Source organism: Strix aluco, chromosome 12 (assembly GCF_031877795.1).
Source record: "Strix aluco isolate bStrAlu1 chromosome 12, bStrAlu1.hap1, whole genome shotgun sequence".
In the NCBI taxonomy this organism is placed as follows: Eukaryota; Metazoa; Chordata; class Aves; order Strigiformes; family Strigidae; genus Strix; species Strix aluco.
Window position 1 is genome coordinate 14,950,829 of NC_133942.1, and position 23,741 is coordinate 14,974,569.

Consider the following 23,741-nt stretch of genomic DNA (forward strand, 5'->3'; position numbering starts at 1 on the left):
CATCTTATACACAGGATAAAACCCAATCTCACTGCTGCTAGCAAAATCATAGTACATGGTTCACATCACTGAACTGCGAAAGGACACTTACACATTATAAATAGTAAACATTTTCTTCAGAAATGACAGCATCAAACAACAGTCCACAATTAAAGCACCTCAGCAACAAGCAAAATGAAGTCTCTAGAACCCAATATTCATTTAAAAAAATCACAACATGGTTACTATCACTAACTCCAGAGATACTGATTAACCAGATGATCTAAACCATTGCAGGAAACAGCATGGCATTGCTAGAGCAACTCAACTAGGATATTCCTTTTTTTTTCCCCCTAGAAACGTATCACATCTAAGCTTCAGTGAAGACATTTTCGTCTTACTAGTATAATCTTTTCCTGCAACCTACTGCACATGAACATCAGTAACACTAATGTTCAAACTGAAAACTTTAATTTTCTTTGTACTTTTTCTTCCTTTTTTTTTTTTTTAAATTAGAGTCTACTGTCTGTAATTTGGCTTGTGGACTTCTTTATTAGTACATAAAGACTGCACAGAACCTCTATATTCCAAAAATCAAACACAAAGATAATACAAGACCTGAAAACACGTAAGTACAGTTAATATAGCCCTGTCAAACACCATGAGAACATATACCAGAACAAATTGATTTATAATTACCTTGATACAGTATATGAGAGAGCTGGGCCAAAAGGCTATCTAAAAATAGCCATTGTAGAGCCTACATAAAGCATACATTAGGAAAGAAAGAAGTACTATACTCCATGCTCTGTTTTCTGTTTGAAAAGTACTCATCTGCAGTGCTACTTGCTACTCAGCTGGGAACAAGAAAAAAAAATAGTGGTATTTAGGGATTCTTCCACAGTACACAAAGTCTGTTAAGTGTTTACATTTTCACATACATTGTGTATCATATCCCACTAACAGGTGTTCCTAGAATGGAGAGGAGTATCAGAAGAAAGAGAATGAAAGCAGGGTATGAGAAGGGTAATGCTGAGCAATAGGAGTCTCAGAAAATATTCAAAAACTGTTGCAATGGATATTAACACAGTACTAGAAGATAAAAGAAAAATGTATTTAAACTCCCATAAAGTTAATCAAGATTAAAGTACAAGGAAAAGTTCTAAAGACGAAAACAAATTTTAAGCAAAATTTAAAATTTACAGCAACCTTGTTTTCTTAGGATGTCAACCTACATCATCACCTGAACCTTCTTTTACGTAAACACCCTAAGGATTTTCAGATCCTCATGATTCATAGGTCATTCAAAAGACATTGCAATCAACTTCCCATATCCCACTGAGCACTTATTTTCCTGTGATCCAGATATACACACAGACAAGAGAAAAGTGAAAACATCAATCACTGCCATCGTTCCAGATAAAGGCACAGCTATCTATTCACCCCTCTATAACCTAGTTGTGCCCATTGCAAAGAAGTTATTTATCTGTTTCTTGAAGAGATATAAACTCATAATTAACAGGTAGCTACAATGACCCTACTTACATTGCAAATATGGAAGTGACATATAGCAAATGCCTGTCTTTGACATTTATAAATGCTTCAACTTACCATGTATGGCAACAATTACCATTTCAGCATGCAGTTAGGAAAGAAGACTTTTTAGCTCAATAAGTTTTACATGGCTTAGGTACTGGCTTTGTTTTGTTTTATAATATGAACTCTATTATCTGACACTGGAAGAAAAGGGGATTTACAAACCAGCAACTGCTAACTCAATAGTTCAGCTTTTGCAGCATATTCCAAAAATCAAACTTGGTTAATCTGATGACAATGGAAGTATTTCTATTGACTCTAATAAGCTTTTGCTAAGCTCTTTTCTAAACTCCAATTAGCACTTCAGAACATGCTCACCTATAAGACACTGAGTTTGGCTTCATTCAGGAACACACCACTAATAGTACTGTTAATGGAATTCCAACTACAAGAACAAGATCTTTCTTTGGATTTACAAGTGAAAACTGATAACAGAATCTAACTGATAATAAGTCAGGGAGAGATCCTTCAAAAAAACAAAAATCAGAGCATGCCCCTTCAGCCCTACTTTCTGAACATGTACAAAACCAAGATATGAAAACTCTCTCTCAGACTGAGAATATCCCACCAAAAGTTAATATAAACAAAACTTTCTACTGCCATCTTTACAGTCCCGTCTTGTAAAGGACTAATACTTGCAAGACCTTACGTGATCCTGAAAATTAAGGTCAAACTAGTTGCTCAAAATGCTACAGAAAGAGATGGGATGACTAACCAGATGAAGTGAAATGGGATTTCTCATTTAAGGGACCAGCAGTATCCCCCCTGCAACTATCTACGAAGACAGTTGGTTAAGAAAAAGCAAAGCTCTTTATATCACACTTCTCAGCTGGTGGGTATATTTGTAATGCAGCATTATAAAAAGTTGGCACTGGCCCCATATGTTGCATGTGACTAGCAGAGCTTATTCAAATTAGCTAGTACTAAAGTACATAAGTACTAAAACATACAAAGCAGAAGACAAAGTCAGGCACAAGCAGCTTCTTTCATCACTTGCGCAGTTTCTGTAAATATCTACTCTTCTATCTCACCCCTATGGCAAGCAATGAAATTCAAATTACAAGAATACTTAACTGTAACATTAAAGGTTTCAGAATAGTTCTAGGTACACACCAGCTTTGAAGACATTTTCACTTCTGCTCCATAGGTCGTTTAAAAGTCCTGTTTACAAATCCCCATTTACAACATCAATCTTTGGAGAAGGAAAGGAGGACTACTGAAAGTCATTAGCCATTTGGCATTTAATATTTAATGTTTTGCAACTGTAATCAATCTCATTCAGAACACAGTATGCACTTGGATTGCCACATATTGGCTTTCTCCATGCAAGTGAAAAAATGAAATGAAGTATAGGGGGTAAAAAATGTACCTATACATTCTTGGTTATAATGATTGTATAGTGCCATGAAAATGGAGGACAACAGCTACTTAATTGATTTAGCAAGTACAGCAGGATGAACTCAATGTGTTCCTGAATTACCTTATAAGAGGTTGTTACTCTTTGACGGATGTCCCACTCTTCATTGTCTTCACTGTTCATAATCTTGTGTGCCCATGTGTGTCAAACAAACTGCTACCCCTTAAAAAAAATGACATTCCTTATTAGCTGCAAAGAGTTAAAGGGAGAGGTTTACTTACTTTTACTTTGTACCTGTGCTAGAGTGCTACATTTTAATGAAGTTATGCCAGAAAAGGCCCTGAAGTGTGGGTTTTTTCATTATCATATGGTCTTCCAGAGGTTGAGCTGGGGTGAGTTTGCTTCTGCCAAATGGGGAAAAGGCTACAGAGGATATTTTATGGAAGACAAGAGAAATGAGATATGTGTTTCCCCTCTGAAGTAAATCTTCAAGAAATGGTCTAAACTCTTCTCTAAGGATTACATATACCTGCTCCTGCCATGGAACAAGAATGGATGCGAAGGTTACAGCAGGTATTTCTGCCTGATTGCTCAACATCTCCCTGTGGGAGTGAGATGCCAGGAAAAACCTTCAGGATCCATTTAGTTCCTCGCAACCCATTTCTGTGGGGTTTTTTTGTTTCGCTGTTTTTTTGTTTGTTTGTTTTTTAAATCTTTATCCCATCTATGCTTCCCTGTCTAAAGACTAAACCCTGACAACATAGAGCATTGATTTCTCTGTCCTTCAACTGGACTTCTAGTGCCACCAGACAGTCATCTCTCCCTCACACGATGGATCAGGCTAACACACGCTGCGTTTCACACACAGGTAAAGATACCTTCACAATAGAAGCAATACCACCACCTCAAAAATCTTCACCCTTTTCTTCATACATAAAAACTATTCTTTCAGTATCAAAATTTACGGAACGCCAGTTACAATCCCTATCCAGTTTCCTCCTTCAGACTAGACCTCCTTATCTTCCATCCCTGTCAACTGCAGTTAACAGGATCAGTCCCAGCATTTGACCATTTCTCACAGCCCGTACTCATCATGTTATTTCATTAATTCTTTGTACAACTCTATCTGACTTCTCGTTCACTTTGGCTGCAAGCTTCTCACAACAGGACCCCTTATCATGTGTGAGCACTGCAATAATATATTAAATAATAAAAGCATTAATTACTTCATTGTATAGCAGATCACACAAAACCAACTGTGACTCGTTTCTTCTGCAAATGAGTTGAACCAGAAAAATTATGTGAACTATGCAGCTTTTAGCTTAAAATTTCTGTCACTTAATGCAACATAAAATCTTGCTTTCCCGATGATAGCTCAGAAGAGGAGGATAAAAAAAAAGCTCTCTTCATCCCTCTTATGCACATTTTCCAAGAGCTTTGCTTCCCAAGATAAAACATACAAGGTCTGCAGATATGCTCACAGCCGTGCACAAAATTGCACTGCCATGACCTAATTTGATCACATTTCTAGCCTTGTTTTTTTGCATAGATGATCAGTCGTTAGTTCACCTTTTTTTTTTTTGCATGATTTTCACTTTAAAACCCACACATTTTTTATTAGCTGATGCAAATTAGAATTGCACTGACTTCACAGACTACAGACAAGGTAACAGATTGCTCCACTAAAAAAGTAACAAGCTTTTTCCCCCCAAAGGAAAATTAGCTGCATATGGCAAGAGTAAGATCTGCAACTTTAATAAAAAGAAGTCATATTTAGTGAAAGTAAAGCTCACTTACTCAATGACTTAAAGTTTGCTTAAAATACTAATAATTGTAGTAGAAGTGGCACACTAAAAAAAAATAAAACAAGCCTCTTCATTATCTATTGATAACATCTCATGTTGTCAAAGAGATCTTAAGACTTTTCTACATCGATGTGTCACTTCATTAAAGTCACTGAGAACATCATGTGGAAGATTAATTTCAATGTATGTATATATATATACACACACACTCTTTAGATAAAGTTCAAGGTTGGTATTAAAAGCAAGACCTTATAATACAATATTTTGCTCATTCAAATGGCCTAACAGATAGATGCGATTCCTAAACCCTAAGATTGCACATCCAAAAGCAGAGTAAGGACCATCATTTACTGATGTTAGCCTAACTCTATACAAGGAAAGTGTACCATTACACGACATTTAGTATCTAGCATAGACCTAATCAGTGTAGATCCTAGTTGTCTGTGGTTGAAGTATTCCAAGACATTTAAATCAAATAAACAAAAATAAAAAAGAAAGCCCTGTGGAATAAGGATAAGCACATTGGCATTCATTCTTCTCACAACCCACTTCTCCCACCCATTTCAAAACTCAAACAAGCTAAATGTGTTCTCACTCAAATGGCATTTTAAAAATGGTCAATGTGTTTGACAAAGAAACTAAATGCGACTATCATCTTCATATGTCGCTCAGCCTCCTATTTCAGGAGCTCTTCAGACAAGAGAGTAAGGCAAACAATCGTGTTATTTGTGTTCTCACATCACAACCAAAAATTTTGCAAATAACATGTAAAATATTAAAGTTTCACAGAGCCTTATAATCCCGAATATATTTTCTGCTATATGTTCTATGCTGCATCCCAGACAGACATCAAGTGAGGTATCCAAGTGGCTGAGATGAAAATCACCAAGCAACACATGCGACTTGCTGGGTCTGAAAGCAATGAGTTAACAGTGCATGAATCCAAAACATCACAGAGGAACTGCTACTTCAAAGGGAAGAAGCCTTCACTCTTCATAAGCGGTCATTAAAAGTTACACATTTCTCACCAGAGCTTCTGTAATGCCATCTCATAGCTTGGACATACTAAATTTTAAATAACTAAAAGAGTTAATCTAAAAGTCCTCCATCAACTTCAGGTGTTTATAGCACTGTGTGATGCTGACTGGTGGTGTTATGTACTAATAAGCAGCTGTTGTGTTGTGTTGTTACGTTCTGCAGGTGGCTGAAACTGAAGTACAGAGGTATCATTTTACCAACTATGATCCATTCCACAGAGTGATTGTGAGGTCTGACTTTTGGGCCTGATGGAGAATTAGTAAAATCACCCAGCTCAAGCAACTTCAGGTCTGCAAACTGGAGAGCAAAAGAAGAGACCTCACCTTCAGAAGGCATCGGTAACGCATCAGCTATTAAACCATCTTCAAAATTCCTGCCTGTACATTGGCAACCTTAACCACGAGCAGAGTCCAGTGAAGAAAATACTGCAAATCCTTCCAAATCAAGGACCTCAATGCAAGTGCTAAAGCAAGGCCTTATGGATCTTTTTCAGTAGAGAATGCTGCATCAGGTTCACACAGCCACAACTCTCCTCCCTTAAGATGTGCGCTAACAAACTGCAGAGAGCTCTGCAGCATGCTTGGAGATCCTCTTGTACCAAGCACAAAATACAATCTCTCTTCTAACTTACAGTGGTGCTGTTACCAAGTTTTAAACAGTAGAAGTCATAAAAAGCTTAGCCTTAGAAGTAATAATTTGTAGCAAGTGTCAATGTGTAAAATTTATGTATTTTAACATGACTTTCTATCATTAAAGAATCCCAACACCAATATTTCATAGCATGACAGAAGCAGAAAACAATGGCTAGTTCAAACCACACTAAAGCAGTCACTTCAGTCCTAATACTTGTAGCACAGCTGATGAACAAAACAAGCACTGGCTATAGAGTCTCTGGAAGACTTGTATTTGCTCTGTATTTCTTTTTAATATAGCCTGAAAGAATCTAAGTGGACAAAATTTGTTGGATGACTTCAGTGGATAATGCAAGTTTTTCACTGTGATAGTATCATCCTGTAAGCAAATGCTGCAACAACGGAAAACAGCCTCTCAGACAGCACGTTTCCTTTAAGGGTTCAGAATTCACAACAAGGCAAAACAAAACCAAAATGAGTATATAGCCTGAAGATAAAAAAAAAAATGGATGTGCAACTTTATCTAAGGGACTAGCTATACTTACAATATGCTGCATTTCTTCCAGAGATCAAGAGCAGGATTTCAGCATATCATTTATCTCTGTTCCTTGTTTTGACCATGTGCAAATTTCTGCCAGAAGCTAATTCCCTGATTCCTCTGAACTCAATTCCAGCCTCTACATCTGAATCAAACTCTGCTGCACCAGCATTTCACATTAGGAAGGAGCTTCACAAATCAAATGAAAACTTACATTTCCTTCTGTGAATAAATCCCAAAGATCTTACAACTTATTGGCACCAAGAGGTGTCCTGTTGGAGCAGCCACATTAATGCGAGCCTGGCATTAGATATACCAGATAGGTTGTAAAGAGGGTGTTATAACAAACCAACTCCAGATGAAACAGGTGTGCTGTAACTGCCCTGGTAAATTGGTACTAATGCACATCTGCCTCACCTGTTAGCATAAAAATCCCTCCTGCAATCACACTGGGCATGTCCACATGTTCCGCTATTACTCATGGTTTTGCAGTACGCTATGAAAGTAACATGGAATATTTCTTCCCTGTACTTTCAAAATGCATCGCTGAATTTGTTGCGTTTATGTTATGGGAGGATTTTCTATTTAATCCTTGACATGTAGCAGCTACTTCTTATCATATGCTAAAGATACGTATATTAAAAAAATGAGCCACCCTTGACTAAGATTGTTGGCAACAGGTACTGCTCTTTCCCCTGCAACTAATGCTAAAAAATAATTTATCGCTGACAATGAAAAACCTTCTGGTACAGTCAATGACATCTCTGAAAACATGACAGAGACTAGAGGGACCTATATAGAGGATATATTTGCCAAAATAACTCAAACTCATCTACATTTGAAACGGATTAGAATGGATTCAAGACAGACTCTGCATTATAAGAACATGCAGAAACTCCATTATTTGGAGCACACTAACAGTAGGATGCAGAAAAAGGCTGGCTGACATCATTCACCCCCCCCCACTCTCTCTCCTTCAAGAACCCATCTCTTCATCTTACCACGTAAAACAAGCAATTCTCCTTATGAACCACTCTCTCCCTGAATCCGAACCTTCCTCCTACCAGCAGGATTCAGTTTTTGATGACTCCTTTTATTTTTTCCCTTAAGCACCTAACAGCATTATCTCTTTCTGTGATCTCAACCCAAAAAGTACTTGTAAACAACCACCATCCAATTAAATGATTTTCAACTATTGCAGCTCCTTTACAATACAAAAAAACTTGACGCACGCAAAAGTTAGGTACAACTAAACCAACATAATGCAATTACCACGACCTACTCCAATACAGATTTTCGAATCAGAGCAGAAACAAACCCAGTGTCGCACTCAAATTCGCGAAAAGGCTTTAAGAAAAGACCCTTTTACCTATCGAGAGTGAAGTAATTTTAAGTGACATTCCCGAGATGAAGAAACACAAAAAAAATATTAAGCGGCAGTTCATAATCAAAATAATGCAGACTAAATTTTAAAGATGACAAAGCATTACAAGAAGAACAACTGTACTTCAAATGGGCTTCAGAGCTTTCAAACTTTTAAAGCTCAAGAGCAAGTAGGTTTTAAGGGAACAAAGAAATCTAATGCTACCTATTCAAATCCATCAAAATCACAACAAGAGGCCCCAATCCCAGTGAAACCATGTGTCTAGGATGATTCTGAGAGTCTACATGAATTATCACCTTTCCAGGGTTTTTTTGGAGTGCTGTTTTCTTTCTTCTGTCTTATTTTGTTCTTTGGAGTCACAATTTTAATTCTCCTTTAAGGCAGCTTAAACCTAGAAAATAAAAGTAGAACTGAGTCACACAATGACATAAGAAGAGAAATGAAAACCAAAAATGGTTAATACCAAAGCAATAGCAGGTCGAAATAGGAAAAGCCTTCAAAAATTAGGAAGGAGAGGGTTATTTACCTATATCGGAATCTCAACTCGAAGAGAAGGGCACTCTCTCAGATACTCAAGAGTTGGAGGGACAATAACGGCAGGACCGCTAGCCTGTCAAGCCAGCTCCTCCAGAGAATTGAAGTAAAAGATAAGTACTGAAGAATGGGACAGGAAGTAACCCAGAAAGCAGAGCTGCTGGGAAATTAAAATCACTCCCTTGCAGGAGTTCATGCTTCAGGAACCGTCAAGCGCACACACACAAAAAAAAAAAAAAAAAAAAAAATCCGACCAAGCCCCAGCGCAGAGTTTCAAGGCCCGGCGGCGGGGACAGCAAGCCCGGGCGCCGCCGGGGGCTGGGGAAGCGGAGGACGCGCTCCGGAGGGGCCCGAGGCTCCTCTCCGCCCTCACCGCCCGGGGAGCACACACACACTCCCCCCCCGCCCCCCTTCGCAGGCTGCCCCAGGAGCACGGCGGCGGCGGGCCCGGCGCCGGGCGGAGTGGCCCGGAGCCTGCCCACCCCCCGCGGCCGGGGCGGACAGAGACGGCGCGTGGGGGGGGGCCGCACACCCCCTCCCGAGGGGGGGCGGCGTAGGGGTGGGAGGGAGCCCCCCTCACAGCCCGCTGAGGGGGAGCGGGGTGGAGCAGGCCGGCGGCGAGCCCCGCCGGAGGGGTGGCCCGGCGGCAGCGAGGGGAGGCCCCGCGGCGGGCCATGGGGTCGCGCCCCCCCCCCAACACCACCCGCCTCCCCCCCGTAAGGGAGTCTCAAGGCAGACAGGGCTCCGCCGCCCGCGGCCGTTACCTGTCTGCCGCCGGGGGTGGGGGGGGCCGGCGCGCAGCCGTGCGCAGCCGCCCCCCGCGCTGGCGGCGGCGGCGGGGCGGGGGGAGCGGCGGGGCCGGCCGCGGGAGGGGGCCGAGCCGTGTGGGGACACTTTGCACCGAGCCGCCCCCCTCGGCTCGCTGCGGGGTCAGCGGGCAGGGACTGACCTCCGCCGCCGCCAATCGGCTGCCGCCGCGCTGGGCCCGCCCCCAACCGCGCGGCGCCGCTACATCTGATTGGGCGCCGGGCTGACGGCGGCTCCGCCCACGGCTCTTCCCCCTTGCCGTAAAGGTGCGGGGGAGGGGGAGGGCTTTGCGACAGGGGAGGGGAGGGGAAAGGGGGCGGCTGCGGCGGTTCCGGCGTTTTGACGGAGGACGGTTGGGCCTTACGGCGCCCTGTCTCCCGGGGGCGGGTGAGTCGCGGCCGTTGCCTAGCAGCGGTTGCCTAGCGGCGGGACGGGGAGGGAGGGGCGGGGCCCGTATGCGCGGGGTGACTAAGCGGGGCCGCGGGCTTCCAGGTGGGGGCGGGGTTTGGAGGGGGCGGTCGCACGGGTCGAGGGAAGGGGCGGAGCCTCGGCGGCGGGCGGGAGGCCTGAGGGGAGCCCCTGGCTGAGGGGCGGCGGGTGCAGGGGGCTCGGGACTGGCCTGGGTGGGTGAAGGAGCGCGGAGCGGCGCCCGTTGAGGGGTAGGAGGGGACCGGAGGCGGTGCTGAAGGGAACGGTGGCGCAGAAGGCCTCGGCTGGCCCTCAGGCTCGCGGGGGGGTGGGTTGGGGAAGCTGACGGGGCCTTCTGGGAGAGGGTGAGGGGGAGAAGGGCCTGTAGGCCGGGAGGGCGGCGCGGGGCTCTCCGCGCCCGCTGTTTTGGGGCGGTGGTTACACAAATCTGTGCTCTCCTCTCCGTTCCCTGTCAGACTGGAGTGTCGCTTTTAACGAGGTCTTCCTACCAGTAACCCAGTGCTGGCATTTCTGAAAGGCCAGTGGGAGAGGTACAGTAAGGGTCCAGGGAGGGCGGATGGGGTCTCTCTAGTCCTGTCTAGTGGCTAAAGATGCTTGCGGAAGAGTAAATAAAGCATCTGGCATGCTTAGGTGTCAAAGTTGACAGTCAGGGATTGGGCAGCTCGCAGCAGAGGTTATTTACAACCTCTGGAAAGAATTGACATTATTTTAGAGGCATTTACAGAATTTCAGCGCTGAGTGGAAGCATATTCTTTGAGAGATGAGTCTACGAAGTCATTGCAGGTACAGGTAGTCCAAAGTATATTTTATTTCTTAGATGATTCAACCATTCCATTGTAAGGAGATCCAGAGCCTTCAAACTCATACCCATAAGTCATGGAGTGTGGTTTCATTTTGCTTTATCTGATTTTAATGAAAATAGGGTTTTTCTGGATAGTTTGTTTTCTCCCAATTGCTACTCACGCAATTACCATTTAGTAGCATATATATAACAGGGAAAGACTAATACAGGGACTTAACAATAGCCTTGTTTAATCATGCCTCTTCACTAATATCTCTGAGTAATTGTGTGTCATAAGCCATTTGTGTTAGTAAAAAAAAGTAGATGTGATATCAACAATGTTAGCCCAGTCCAATGTTTTCTATGACATTGTGCTAAATTCAATATCCCACTTTGTAGAAATACACGTATTTTATAACTCGGATTTAGGATATTCTGGAGGTGTTTGCAACCACTTAAACTTCACTTGCTTGGTTTATGGTGGTCCTTAAACCTTACAGGCTTCAGCTGCCATCTGAGTTTTCATCCCCAGTTCATTTCCTTTTCCATTGAGTTTCTTCTCTAATTCTGTTTGCAGCTCCTCATGACTTTGATTTTGATATTAAAGCCTAACTAAAGTAGTCATGAAAATAAGTATAACAAAATATTTATGTGTTTTTTTCTTATATAGTTTTCCTTTCTGTCTTTTGCCTGTTCAGTCTATACATAATGTTTTTAGAACTGTTTCCTATGGTTTATGCAGGAGTCTGGCACTGTGAGACGTTACCTTAATTGGGTTTTAGATGCTATCACGAATAAATAAATAATACAAGTAAGGGTTGGAGTTTGTCATTTCTTGTGGATGAATGTGATTGCTTTTCTTTACTCTTCATCTTTGAGCTTTTCACTGTGCTCTCTTACTATTTCTGAAATTTAGTCATTTTCTGACGTTTTCCTCCTCTTTGAAGTAAATTTCTTCAAAATAAGCCCCCTCACATTTCATTTTCTTTAATGACTTCTATTCATGAACTGTTGTCATGTGTGAGTGAGACATATCTCATAGATGTTTTTGTAAAGTGTTCTGCAAATTAATGGTATAATATAAGTGTATTATGGTAGGATCAGGGAAAGCACAACCAGTATCATGCGGTGAAGGTAAAATCTCACAGCGCTTGTCCTAGAGGAGTCTGCCTTAATAACCTTGCTGTATCGTATGAACTTGTGCATGAGAGATCTGTTCATTTACCATGTAGGATGATAATTCAAGTTGATCTTGATCACAGAAGTAAATGTGTTGAGATAATTTTACTTTATTAGGTATTCATTTAGGGGGAAATAAAACTCAAAGATAGGAACAATAGCTATATAAAATATTTAGAGTGATTTCTGAAGAAATTTTATGAGGTTTCAGGTCATAAATTTCTACCTCAAGTAGAATTCCAAATAGAACCTGCAAATGAAGAAGGAATTTATTGTCTGAAGTATTGGATATATTCTTAACATCGGATACATTCTTAAAATGTGGAATATGGGAAAGGATGGGGGAAGGGTTCTTAGCTCTACCAGGTGAGGGTTAGGTGAGGAACATACGATAACATTTTCGAGTTGTCAGGTCAGCCATTGCTGAATGTGTCTTCAGAAATACCATAGCAGAGTAAATGGTAGATCGCTCCCTGCAGGCAACTTCTTATTCTCTAATTTTAGATTATCTTCTGAAGGAAGTAACTGCCTGATGGTGGAAGAAGTGGGGAGTCTGGGTAGCATATCTTGGTCTACCCCTAATCCTTTGTACTTTTGGGAAGCCATTTTGTCAATACATACTTCAGTTGCAGTTAAAAAAAACAAATTGTAAAAGTGAAGGTGTAATTCTCAATGTTTGATAGTGTTTTAAAAACTTGTGAAGATTATAAATTAAAACCATAATGCCTCATATACTGAATTTTATCATTTCATTGTTTCTTAATATTCTGCTAAAAAGCAATAGTTAAAATATTTGGTGTGATGATAAATGCAGGTGTTACTGATACATGGATGGGAAGATCTTTAGAATTTCTTACCAAGCTGTTTTCTTCCATTGGTAAGAAAGGGGAAATGTAAGATTTAAATAAAAGCCACCTACAGACAGATTGCTTCAGGAGTCTACCTGGCTGATTATGCCAGCCATAAAGATGGGGATCCAAAAAGCATGCAAACCCCAAATTCTTACAAACAACTTAAGTCCCACTCCTAGCTTCACACTAGATAAAGGTAATGAGTTTGTTTGGGTTTTTTTATTAAAAGAGTTCTGGTTAGAGAACATGTTAAAACTGTCCTAAAAAGATAAGTATTACAGACTAACATCACTCTTCATACAGGTGAAAAAGAAAGCCTGATGTTCCTTTTTGTAAGGTATCTGTCTATCCATTTACATAATGGGTAGAAGATTGTGGGTGCTTAGGTGCCCACACTTTAAAGAGAGATTTGAATTCTTAATAGCACTTCTTTTTAAGCTATAGTGAATATTCCAGTATTGTGATCTAAAGATATGTTCCACTGACATGGTGATAAAGATTATTGGTTTTATACCTTTCCTGAATATGATTAAGTATTTTTATTGGCTCTTAAATAAGTTTTACAATTTCTTTTTTAAGTATTTTTTAATTTTAAACTTCTCAGGCACTGGGCCCTTGAGACCAGCCCTGTGGCACTATTGGTCCTTTGCATTATCAGAAAACCTGGTTTGGATTTCAAGATGTAGGTGCTCAGAATAAGAGTGGTGCACATGTAGATGTAAAGGAATTCTTTGGTCCTCCTTACTAAATTAAGAGCCCAGTCCTCCCCTCCTGTATATTCACGCTACTCACCTTGAGCCTGTGTACAACGGAAGGCAAGACTTGTCCTTTGGTTTCCATTTTTTTTGAGAGGTGTTGCCGTATCCAGCCTTGGTGGAGCAATAAACATCACCAGTTCAGATGCATTTGCAGTTGAAACTTGGTGCCTGTTTTTGGAGGAATCTGTCACAAAATAATGTGGTTTTGGTAGTTTTAGCAATGTAGAGAAAGATTTGATCCAAGTTCTCATATCTTTCAGAATTAATCCCTAGTATTAGTCACCTTTGGTTTTGTTAGTTCCAGCAAATGAATGTTGTTGTCAGTAGTGTAATTTCGGAACTGTAAACTTCTTCACAGCATGGTAGTTCGTGTATCGTTTTAGTGCCTCACTGGGACAGTTTTGTGCAACTATCACTCCTGCTGTTTTTAAACAGTGAATTTGTATTTTCAAAATGAGTTGAATAATGGTAGTATTAACTCTGTAAAAATGTGTGTTGCTCTTTGTATCTTTCTAGTTATCTATTAAGTTCAGTAATAGCACAATATTTATTTCTAGGTAACTTAGAAGAGAAATGCCTAATAGTGCTTCTATTTCTCTTACTGGATAAAAATAACTTCGAAGCTGCTTTGCAGTGACCATGAATAATCAGTGAAGACCTACGTCATTTTATGGAATATTGGATGTTCTCATAATGAAGATCTCTCTTCTGCAGCAGATGTATAAGGATGTATTGGTAGGCATTCCACTAGCAAAGGAAAGCCATCATTATACCTCTTTACTTAATCTGTGTGTTGAGCAGTCACCAGAAAGAGATGAATCATGTAATTGGATGCATCTGCCATCTACTAATGGTGGTATTAGGAGCCATCAGGACACTGATATGTCAGATGTGGTTGTCCCTGAAACAGATGATATATCAAATAGCTTTGCAAACATGAACTCCTCATTCTGTCCACGAGAAGTGATGCTGCTTCAGTTAACCCTGATCAAGATGATGGTTGCTAAAGCAGAGTCCCAGGAAATAGAACTCAGTGCAAGACAGAAGTACTGTGAAATCTTTGTCCCTCTTCTGAAGGAGGCAAAAATTGACTCAAAATTGGTAAGCTTTTATAAACTTTTGAAAGACATTTGTGAAAGGAGGAAAAAATAAAAAGGAACATGCCTGACATACTTTTTCTTTCTACACATCTGCAGATTTGTCTGCTTGGTAGTTCTGATCAGCTGTTATCTCACATGGCTTCAAAAAGTTTAGCATCTCTTGTGTATTTCCAGCTGAAGGAAGAGGTGAGTATGGCATAACTTTTCACAGCTTAAAAAAACTTAGTGAGTATGTGCCTTCAAGTTGTTCCATTTGACTCTAGAGCCAAGTTTTTGTAGTGCTTATATGGCACAAAAGCATTCACTGTGTGACTGCTGTAAAATCTAAAAGTACTGCTAAAGAGACTGCTTTTGTAAGTAGACCCACAGAGCAACATCACAACTGCCCCTTTCTTTCATCTGTTGCCTGCATGTCTACTCTGCTCTAGCTTTCTGAAACCTGCTGATATTCAGCACACAGATGGCTAGTCCCCTCAAAATGCCACACAGTTTTGTTGAAATATGTTTAGCTCCAGTATCGGGAACGATGTGAAGGTTATACAAGACAATACTATGTGATAGTTCTCCTGTAAAGTGTGTCTCAAGGGGCTTTGGGTTATAAGTGATGGATCGGAAAGATATGTAATATTCCAAGAGAATATTTCAAGCGTGTTGGGAGGGGCATGGAGTATAGAAAGAAAGGGGACCAGATGTAGAACAGAAGTTTGTAATGTGAGGTGGAATGTCTTTAGCTATAAAAATCTGGAATTTTATGAAACTATCTTAAGGTAAAATGTGTCTAGATGACAAGAAGTATTCTCTTTAAGATTGCAGTACAGGTATTTAAAAAACCCAATAGACTAGCAATATTTTTACAGTTACTTAATATCTGTTAGGTGATGCAGTAGATAAAAACGGTAACAGCCTATTGAAAGTTAATCAAATGCTTTACTGTATTTTCTTGATTGAATATTCCAATTACTTGTGCGTTTTTTTAATTGCTGTATATTTGGTGAATATAGATTGTAGCCTCCACAGCAGGATATTTGAACATAGATTTCTATCAGAAATATGTTTGTAGTATTTCTTGCAAAGTTGTTTGGGTCTAGGAGTTACGAATTCAGATATGGTCTGGCTACAGTATTATCTGATTTTGGGGTAGTTCACATGACATTGGGAGGTTGGGTTTTCCCTTTCTGGAAAATACAGATAACTTCTACTGCATGCGTATGTGACTTCAGGTTTGTAAATAGAGGCCTATGTTCTTAAAAGGCACTGGACATATATATTGTTTCTACCTCTGTTTTGTTTATGCCTACATTTGAATCTTTTTAATGTACAATTTTAAATCATGGTATTATGATTTAATTTAATTTGCATAGCAATTCTAAAGCATACCTGATCATCTTTTTGAATTAATTTTCTTAGAATGCATTAAATGTCACCTGGCTCACCTTTAGTTTGAAGACTCTTTCAGGATTCCCTGTGAATACCCAAGTAGCAGAATGTCTGTGGACTCTTACAACTGTTATCAAGGACATCCTGAAAGATGAAGTTTTGCCCAAAGCAGGTACTGAGCAGTTTTATGATGTTATCGATACAGAAGTTCCCACTAGGGGGAGGAATGTTACTGCTAATCTCATCTGGAGCAGCCTCTGTAAAGAGCACCTCTTCATTATAAAGAGGGTGACAAAAGTACTATTAAAAATGTAGTGGTTTAAACATGCTTAAAAACTGAGAATAGTCAGTGTCATCTGTATTCTGCTTATTCGATGATTTAGCTGACTGTGTTACTCTGCAATTCCATAATGTTGTTGTTCTTGCTGTAGGTATTTTGACGAAGTTGTTGGCTCCTCTTGACGCTGTGCTTGAAGGATTTTACAGTTCCATTCTGTTCCATCATTTTGACAGTCACCACTATACTTCACCTTATTCTGAAGCTGCAAACAATTTGATCAGTTTTATAGATCTGCTTGAAGCACTTTTGGCTTCCAGAATTGAATTAGAACTACCACTCAGATGCCAGAGAGTACTGTTTTTGAAAGTTTCTTACGTCCTGAACCTCATTAGCTCATCAATTCACTATTTAATCAAGAAGAAGTTCATTATGCTCCTTAAGAAATGTGTCCTTTACAAGTCTAGAGAAGATGCAAAAAGTGGATCCCTCTTCTTACAAACCCCATCTTTATACGAGGATATGCTCGCGCTGAGTAACAGTGTTCTGCAGGTTGTGAATTTGCCTTGGCTGACTCAGATCCCGCTCCGTGAAAAGGCCAGCTACTTTGGAGGCAGTGAAGCTGCTCCTGGAGATGATACTCCTGGTGGTTCTGACCAAACTGTTCTCAGAGCCTTGAGTCTGGTTGTGCTTAAAGCGCTGGAATTCAAGTTTCAGAACTCCGCTACAGAGGCTGAAATCAAAGGTAATAGTCTCTCTTAGTTTTGTTCATTAAGCAGCAAGAGTTCTAAAGCTTTCAGATTTTGTAGTTGCAACTCATTAAGACTCTAAATAGACTTCAGCTGAATTAGTGGTGGTGGGAGGGAGGAAAGGGAAGACCCACCCAGGAAACCAGCTATCACTGTGTCCTTCTAATTAATTGCCTCCTTGCATTTTATCCTGCTCTTAGCCCTGCAGTATGGGGGCCTTGAAACAGCTGCATCTGAGATTGTAAACTTTTCCTGTTAAGAACACGTGTTAATATTTGAAATAGTTGAGCCAGCTTGGGAACACCAGGCTCTTCTCCAGTTGGAAAAGAAGAAAGCCTGTAGCATGAGCATCTGCTCTATTCAGGGTGGGAACTAAAAGGAACTGCAGGTAACACGCTCCTGTTTTCAAATGTGGAGGTAGAACTTTAAGCACTATTATGTACTGATGTGTGGAAACAAACTCTACAACTCTGAGAGAGTTATAAAGCAGGTATGTTTATTCCGGTGCTGGGGTGTAAGGGGATTTCTCCACAAAGCTTGCACACTGGCAGCACATTTTACCAGAAACTTATAGAATGAGGATATATGTATTCATTGGATTACATAATACAAATATACATATTCATAAGTGAGGCTGGGTTAGTTCAAAAGGCTGGTGTTAGCAGTTTGTTATCTTTGCACTTGCGCATTGCCTCCTGGTGGTCATCTTCGGGAGTCTTTCGGAGGAAGGCTCACAGTCTTCTTCATCTTGTATTTTTCCTCGGAGCACGCACAGATTCTCTTAGCCAATTTCTTGAACAACAAGAGTAGTTCCAGCCGGTTTACCCTCTCTATCTTATCTAAAACCACTAGTATCCTAGTTTCTACTGTCCATATATGGCTACCTATACTCTACAAAGACTCAACTTGTTAGAATACACCTGCTTTCCAAGAACACGTTTCTTATTTTTGCTGAACATAGTAGTCTTTGGTAAGTTTCCACAGAACAGTCTGGGCAAGCAGGATTATTAAGCAACGTTAGCAATGTTCAAAAACCTTGTAAGTTGCTATAAGTGTTGCTATAAGTAAATAAGTTGCAAAGCAAGTAATCATTTCTCTGTATCAGTACTTATCTTGGTTGAGGGTACTAGGCATTAATGTTAGACAAATAATGTAATTGAGCAAAGCCGCAGTGGTAAAAATAACGAAGCAATAAAGTAAGAGATGGGGAAATTATGGGACTTGATGGAGAATAGTGGTTGTGTTCTTCACCTGAGGTCCAGCTCTAGTCCTTTGAACTAGTAGGTGTGAAGCATACTTTTCATACCTGCTTACTTGAGTGTGTTTGTTCTACTGAACAGATGAATTGGATCAGTGGAAGAGCAGCTCTGGCCCCTGTGCTGGGGCTGTGCCATAGGGAGGCAGCGGGACGGCAGGGGAATGTGTAACTTGTGTTCTTGATGGGAGAGGATGCGTTGCTGTGTCACACGAGTAGCCGGTTAGTAGTCTTCTCCTGAGCCTATAATGAAGTGGTGGGGTGAGGCTTTTTGCCTGAGACACGCTCCTGGAATCCCATCTTCCCACTTGCCTTTTAAGCTCCCAAGAGGCAGACGGTGCTCACCTCTGATGCAAAGCCACGTGCACGTGGATGTGCAAATTCTGTGATCAAAGCGGTTTGCTGGCCCTGGGTTACAGGCTTCACCGCAGAACTGGGAAGGCAGTTCTGAAGCAGCGTTTCTAGTCAAATGCAAGTGAGAATGGGTGTTCCTTATTGTCAGCCAATTGATGGTGTGGCAAAAAGTAAAAAATCATTTATATTTCTCTTTAAACAAGCATGAAATTTTGCAGCATTTTAAATATATTGAGACATTTTGATCAAGTTCTAGATATAAATATTATTTAACTTTTTCTATTTCTATGTTATGTAGCAAGCATAAAATCAATTTTTGATTCATCTGACTGTGCAGAAGAGCTCTGAACTTCTGTAAGACAGCTTCTGACCCTTTTTCCCAGATTTTGAAAGATGTTATTTGTGATGGCAGTTGCATACTCAGAGTTTTTTAAGTATTTGTAGAGAATATTTTACTTAAGATACATCTTCTGAAAAACGTATAGAGACTGAGATTGTCTTAAGAACAAGTGACTAGAAAAAAATGTAGATTAAATCTGTTTTAGATGTCTATGAAAATTCTTTCTCAAAGAAAAAAATTCTCATTTCTTTTTCAGATTCATGACACAAAAATGAGTTTTTTAATTAGATTCAAATACCCCAAGTGTCAAGAGGAATTTCAAGTTGAAGTGGTGCTTCTATTTTAGTGACATTAAGTGGTTAAAACAAGCACCAAAATGCTTTAATATGCTAACTCTTCTTCCGGGAAGCTGGTTGATCTTACCTTTTTTTATTAACATGAATTACAGTGGCTTAACTTTAATTCATTTCAATTTTGAGAGTAATTTCCAGATAGCTTTGATTTATAGGGAAGAATTTCAGTCTGAATAGTAACTATTAATAACAAAGATAATTTGCTGTTCCTATTATTTGCTAAGAGTAAAAGCAAATCTTAAATATTAAGGAAAACTACATAATGATGTGGTAGGTAAAATTGATTCCCATGTTGCAGGAAATTTTTCAAAAGTGATAATCACTGTTTATATCAATGATGCAACTGTGCTTTTCAAACCATAGTGTGCTTCCAACAACATTAGAGTTCTTAAGGAGTACCTTTGGGGTAAAGATATAGGTCACTTTTTTTTTTTCTGTTTTCTAAACATTGAATGCATGCTCTGTTACATGAAAAACGGCTACATAGTACCATGCTACGGTAAGTGAGTAGTGTTGAAGAGGTAAGTTTCTTGACTTAAGGGAAAGAGTATGTCCATCATATGAATACAAAGCTATTTTTATGAGTAAGCTACTGCACTAAAATGGCATAAATTTTGATGTGCTTTTCCCATTCAGGAGTGTAATGTCTAGAGATTTGCAGGAAAAACACTGCTTACATTAATCCTTCCAGCAAGGATTTTACACCATCTCATGAAGGTATCTTTATCCCAAGCCTGTATGTACTTGACAACATAAATAATCCATGAAGAATTTCTTTTATAAAGACTATGGCTGTACTACAAGCTTCATACTTCATTTTACTGTAGAAATGACAATTTATTCCCATCAGCTCTAGATCACTGCAGTTAAATTATACAGTGAATCATGCTGGGGGGTGTTGCTTCAGTCCTATCAAAACATTACAGTCATATTACTTCATATGGGAAGAACAACCTGAGATGAAGCCTCAGCAAGGTGCTCGTATTGGATCATTCCATCTGTGGCATTGACTTGATTACAACTCGCCTTTCTTTAGTTTGTGATGTACCAATGAAGCTACCTAATTGGGGAGCTAAAGGAAGGTATAAAGCCCAGCTGTGTAGGTATAGTCACAGTTTTGTAGGTTTTCTGATATATACAGATTTTTGGAGATGTAATCTTGTTCATCAGTCTGTGAGCTTAGGTGTGAGAGGATTCACTCTGTTGTACCCAAAACTTTCTAGATTATCTCTGATTAGTCCAAGGAAATGAAGAATGCTGTTAGATGAATAAATTATGTCCTTAAGTTTTGTCTGTCTTGGCGGGGTGGGGGTAGCACCTAATGAATCCATTTTCTGCAGGTTACTTACAATTGTTAACATTGGCATCTGAACATTGGTATGTTTGGAGCTTAATAGAGTAGTCATTCACATTGAATTTAAGGTTAGATAACTTATGGTTTTCTGCAAAATATTTTTTGATTTCTTTGGTACTAAGAAGCAAAAAATAATCTATAAAATTTGATGCTGTGTTAAATCAGTTGAGCTAAGGAATGATAAATGCATTAATGAACTGTTATGCATTGTTAATTTTTTTTAAAAAGTGTGTTTAGTAACAAAAAATGATTACTACTTCTTTTCAGGAGAATTTCAGAGTTCCATGTCCCAGCTGTTGATATTCTGGAGGAATCATCGGAAGTCTTCCCCACAGTCTCACCCAGTTGTACATCACTGTGAATGGCTCTCCTTGATTTTCATAGAGCAAGATGATGATATGTGGGAAGCTGCTAAAGCTTTATTACTCATTTATTTAAAATTTGATAGGTTAGTGCACATTTTATTTGGCAGAACTATGAAGAATTGTAATTTAGTGAGGTTATTGTGATATACGTAACATTTCCATTGATTATTTTTGTCTAAAGATAAAATATTTTTAATAATTAAAAAAGCCCCAAACCTCAGGACAATGTAATAATGTGTGGTGTAAGAGCAGTTAACTTTGCTGATAATTTAAGGTTTTTTTGATTGAAGTGAGGGAGTTGTGCAACTGTTTCCTATTAAATACTTTATCATATCTTGTAATTCAGAATAATTAACTTCACAGTCTAAAACAGTGGTTAGACAGATAAAAGGCAAGACTCCTTCAACACTGAGAGTTTGACAAGAATGGGATGTTATAATTAAACTGCAAGGATTCAGGGACTTCTGGCAAAGTAGCCCTCTGAGGATTGGACCTCTGTTAATTCTAGTTAGTTACTAAAAACTGTTATTGCTGACAACTGAAATGTGTTCTTCCAGAATTTGTCCTGGACATTCATTTCTTCATTGTTGTTTAAAATACCATACAAGATATTATCCTGATTTAGAAAAGGTCCCTCAAGCTTCAAATGTGAAGATATTGCAAGTAGTATCTTAGATGTGCACAATTCTTCTTAGATGTCTAAACAAAATGAGGCCACTCTTTTCCAATGTGCTTAGCATCCTGAAAGTTAATCTGTGTTCAGGTTTACAAAAATACTAAAACAACAATTCATGTATTGTAGGTAACTCTGTTTATTCCAGAACGTTTCCTAAGAAGGAGTGTTGTTTAGGAAGGCCTGTTTTAAGTGCTTTGGCTTCCTAAACTGTCCAAGGAACCTCCTAGCCTTACCTGCCTTCATTCTTTCTCATTCTAATATCAAAACTTCTTCTTTGGTTTTTGCTTTTTGACAAAATCAAAAAAGAGCAAGAATACCATTTTCTGGACATACCTGTGGTGGTTTTTTTTTTTAAATGTAAACTTCCATTGAATTTAATCATTTCATGACTTACTTTTCAGGTTACGCCATGATGCTGCTGATAATTTAAGCCAAAAAGAGGAGGAAACCTGGAACTTCTGTACTCATGCAAGTGGATATAATCCTCACTGTATCTTTTTATTTTTTCTAGAAAAAATTGCATTTGATTCTACAGTACTCCTAGACTTTTTGATTTCATCAGAAACTTGCTTTCTGGAGTACTTGGTAAGGTACTTAAAGCTTCTTAGGAAAGACTGGCATCAGTTTGTAGATGTCTGTAACCATTTTGATACCAAACATGGCATATTTCAACCAATTTCTTCTGTCAAGCCCCCCCATCAAGAAAAACAAAGTTGCATGAGTGATGAGAGTGTGCAAAATGCTTGTTGTGAACCAGAACCGCAGACTCCTATATCTTTGGCTGCTTCTCACAATTACTTAGTGTTTACAGGAGAGCAAGGTGATAATGAAGTTGCAGAGTCTAACCAGTCGAACTCATTGATATGCAACGATAGTACATCTCTGCTGGGTTCTCTTCAAAGCCTTGTTAGTTATGACAGCTCTGAAGACTCTGAATTAGAATCAGATGGAAAAGAGTGCTTGGTAAACACAAAGCAGGTGCCTTTTAATAATGAGGGTGAGACAGGGATAAGGGCAACTGGTTGCAGCTACAGAGATCATAAACTGAATACACTCAAGTCTGAAGTGTTGCCTCTGAAACAAAAGGGATCTAATACCTCATCCTGTTCGACTTGTACGGCGTCTTCAGATAGCATCGTTCCCCGAAGAATAATGCTTTGCAAATCAACAAAATGTTTGGAAGAACTGCAAAAAGCTATTTCTAGGTTGCAGAGAAGAAATCTTTTCCCATATAATCCATCTGCGTTGTTGAAACTGCTGAGCCACGTTGAGAAGATCAGTGAGAATGTGAATCTACAATAATCCAAAGAAGTGTTCTAGTAATTTTTTTTAACTAATACACTAGGGAACATTTCCATGAGATTAGTGACTTCTCAAGCTCGTGCCTCTTGCACCTGTCAGTGTATTTAACCTGAAGCAGGATAAACATGCTTTTGGTTGACACCTTAAAAATCTGCAATTGCATTCAGTGATATGATCCATTACCTTAGGGTCCTAGGCTTATTCATGGTATGTATGTCAGTGTACAGTATATAAGAATTAATTGTTAGGTATTCAAAATTTGATAATAAATTACTAATGTGAAAGCATATCAACAATATATGATACTTAAAGTATTGTCAGTTATTCTTAATGTCATTCTATATATGAGGTCACTGCCAGATGTGTAGTGATTTATGGACTACAGTGCAGTGTTAATGCAACACTTGACTGCTTAGAGGTTGAGCTAAATAAAATATTTTAGTTGGGGACAGTTTTGGTGTTTATACTGTGTGTTCTGCATCAGTGCTTTGCTCTAAGTGGACATTCAGATGTGCTACCATAATCACAAGAATCCATGCCATGCTTTTCTTGGCTGAAGTGCTTAACTGCT

At 39.6% G+C, this 23,741-nt stretch overlaps 2 protein-coding genes across 13 annotated transcripts in view; one reads left to right on the forward strand and one right to left on the reverse strand.

Annotated features, from left to right (window-relative positions):
- The window catches only part of ASB7 (ankyrin repeat and SOCS box containing 7), a 31,636-nt gene extending 21,950 nt beyond the window's left edge, over positions 1–9,686 (reverse strand). For 4 of the 7 annotated variants that reach the window (XM_074837152.1, XM_074837157.1, XM_074837156.1 and 1 more), the window contains exons 1-3: positions 9,628–9,686; positions 8,626–8,720; positions 3,056–3,154 (exon numbers count right to left, since the gene is read on the reverse strand). The gene's annotated coding sequence lies outside the window, so the exon portion shown is untranslated. Of the gene's footprint in view, positions 1–678; positions 796–3,055; positions 3,155–8,625; positions 8,721–8,855; positions 8,959–9,627 lie in introns of those variants that run through there. The other 3 variants (XM_074837153.1, XM_074837154.1, XM_074837155.1) reach the window with 3 other exon arrangements.
- Positions 9,687–10,002: 316 nt separating this feature from the next.
- On the forward strand, positions 10,003–23,621 carry LINS1 (lines homolog 1). 6 transcript variants are annotated; one of them, XM_074836965.1, is made up of 7 exons: positions 10,003–10,057; positions 14,226–14,769; positions 14,865–14,954; positions 16,176–16,317; positions 16,577–17,167; positions 21,095–21,275; positions 22,270–23,621. In XM_074836965.1, exons 2-7 carry the CDS (start codon positions 14,362–14,364, stop codon positions 23,168–23,170), a joined length of 2,313 nt encoding a protein of 770 aa, XP_074693066.1. In that variant the 5' UTR covers positions 10,003–10,057; positions 14,226–14,361; the 3' UTR covers positions 23,171–23,621. The 6 variants fall into 6 exon arrangements, with proteins under 6 accessions (XP_074693066.1, XP_074693067.1, XP_074693065.1 ...); XM_074836966.1 differs by lacking the exon at positions 10,003–10,057 and adding an exon at positions 10,148–10,162; XM_074836964.1 differs by lacking the exon at positions 10,003–10,057 and adding an exon at positions 10,236–10,293.
- Positions 23,622–23,741: the final 120 nt, after the last annotated feature.

Bases quoted from the DNA above. Each gene is read 5' to 3' on its own strand.
- LINS1 (XM_074836965.1), top strand. From the start codon at position 14,362: ATGAAGATCTCTCTTCTGCAGCAGATGTATAAGGATGTATTGGTAGGC. The intron at 14,770-14,864 runs GTAAGCTTTTAT...ACACATCTGCAG, and splicing joins CAAAAATTGACTCAAAATTG to ATTTGTCTGCTTGGTAGTTC. The intron at 14,955-16,175 runs GTGAGTATGGCA...TAATTTTCTTAG, and splicing joins ATTTCCAGCTGAAGGAAGAG to AATGCATTAAATGTCACCTG.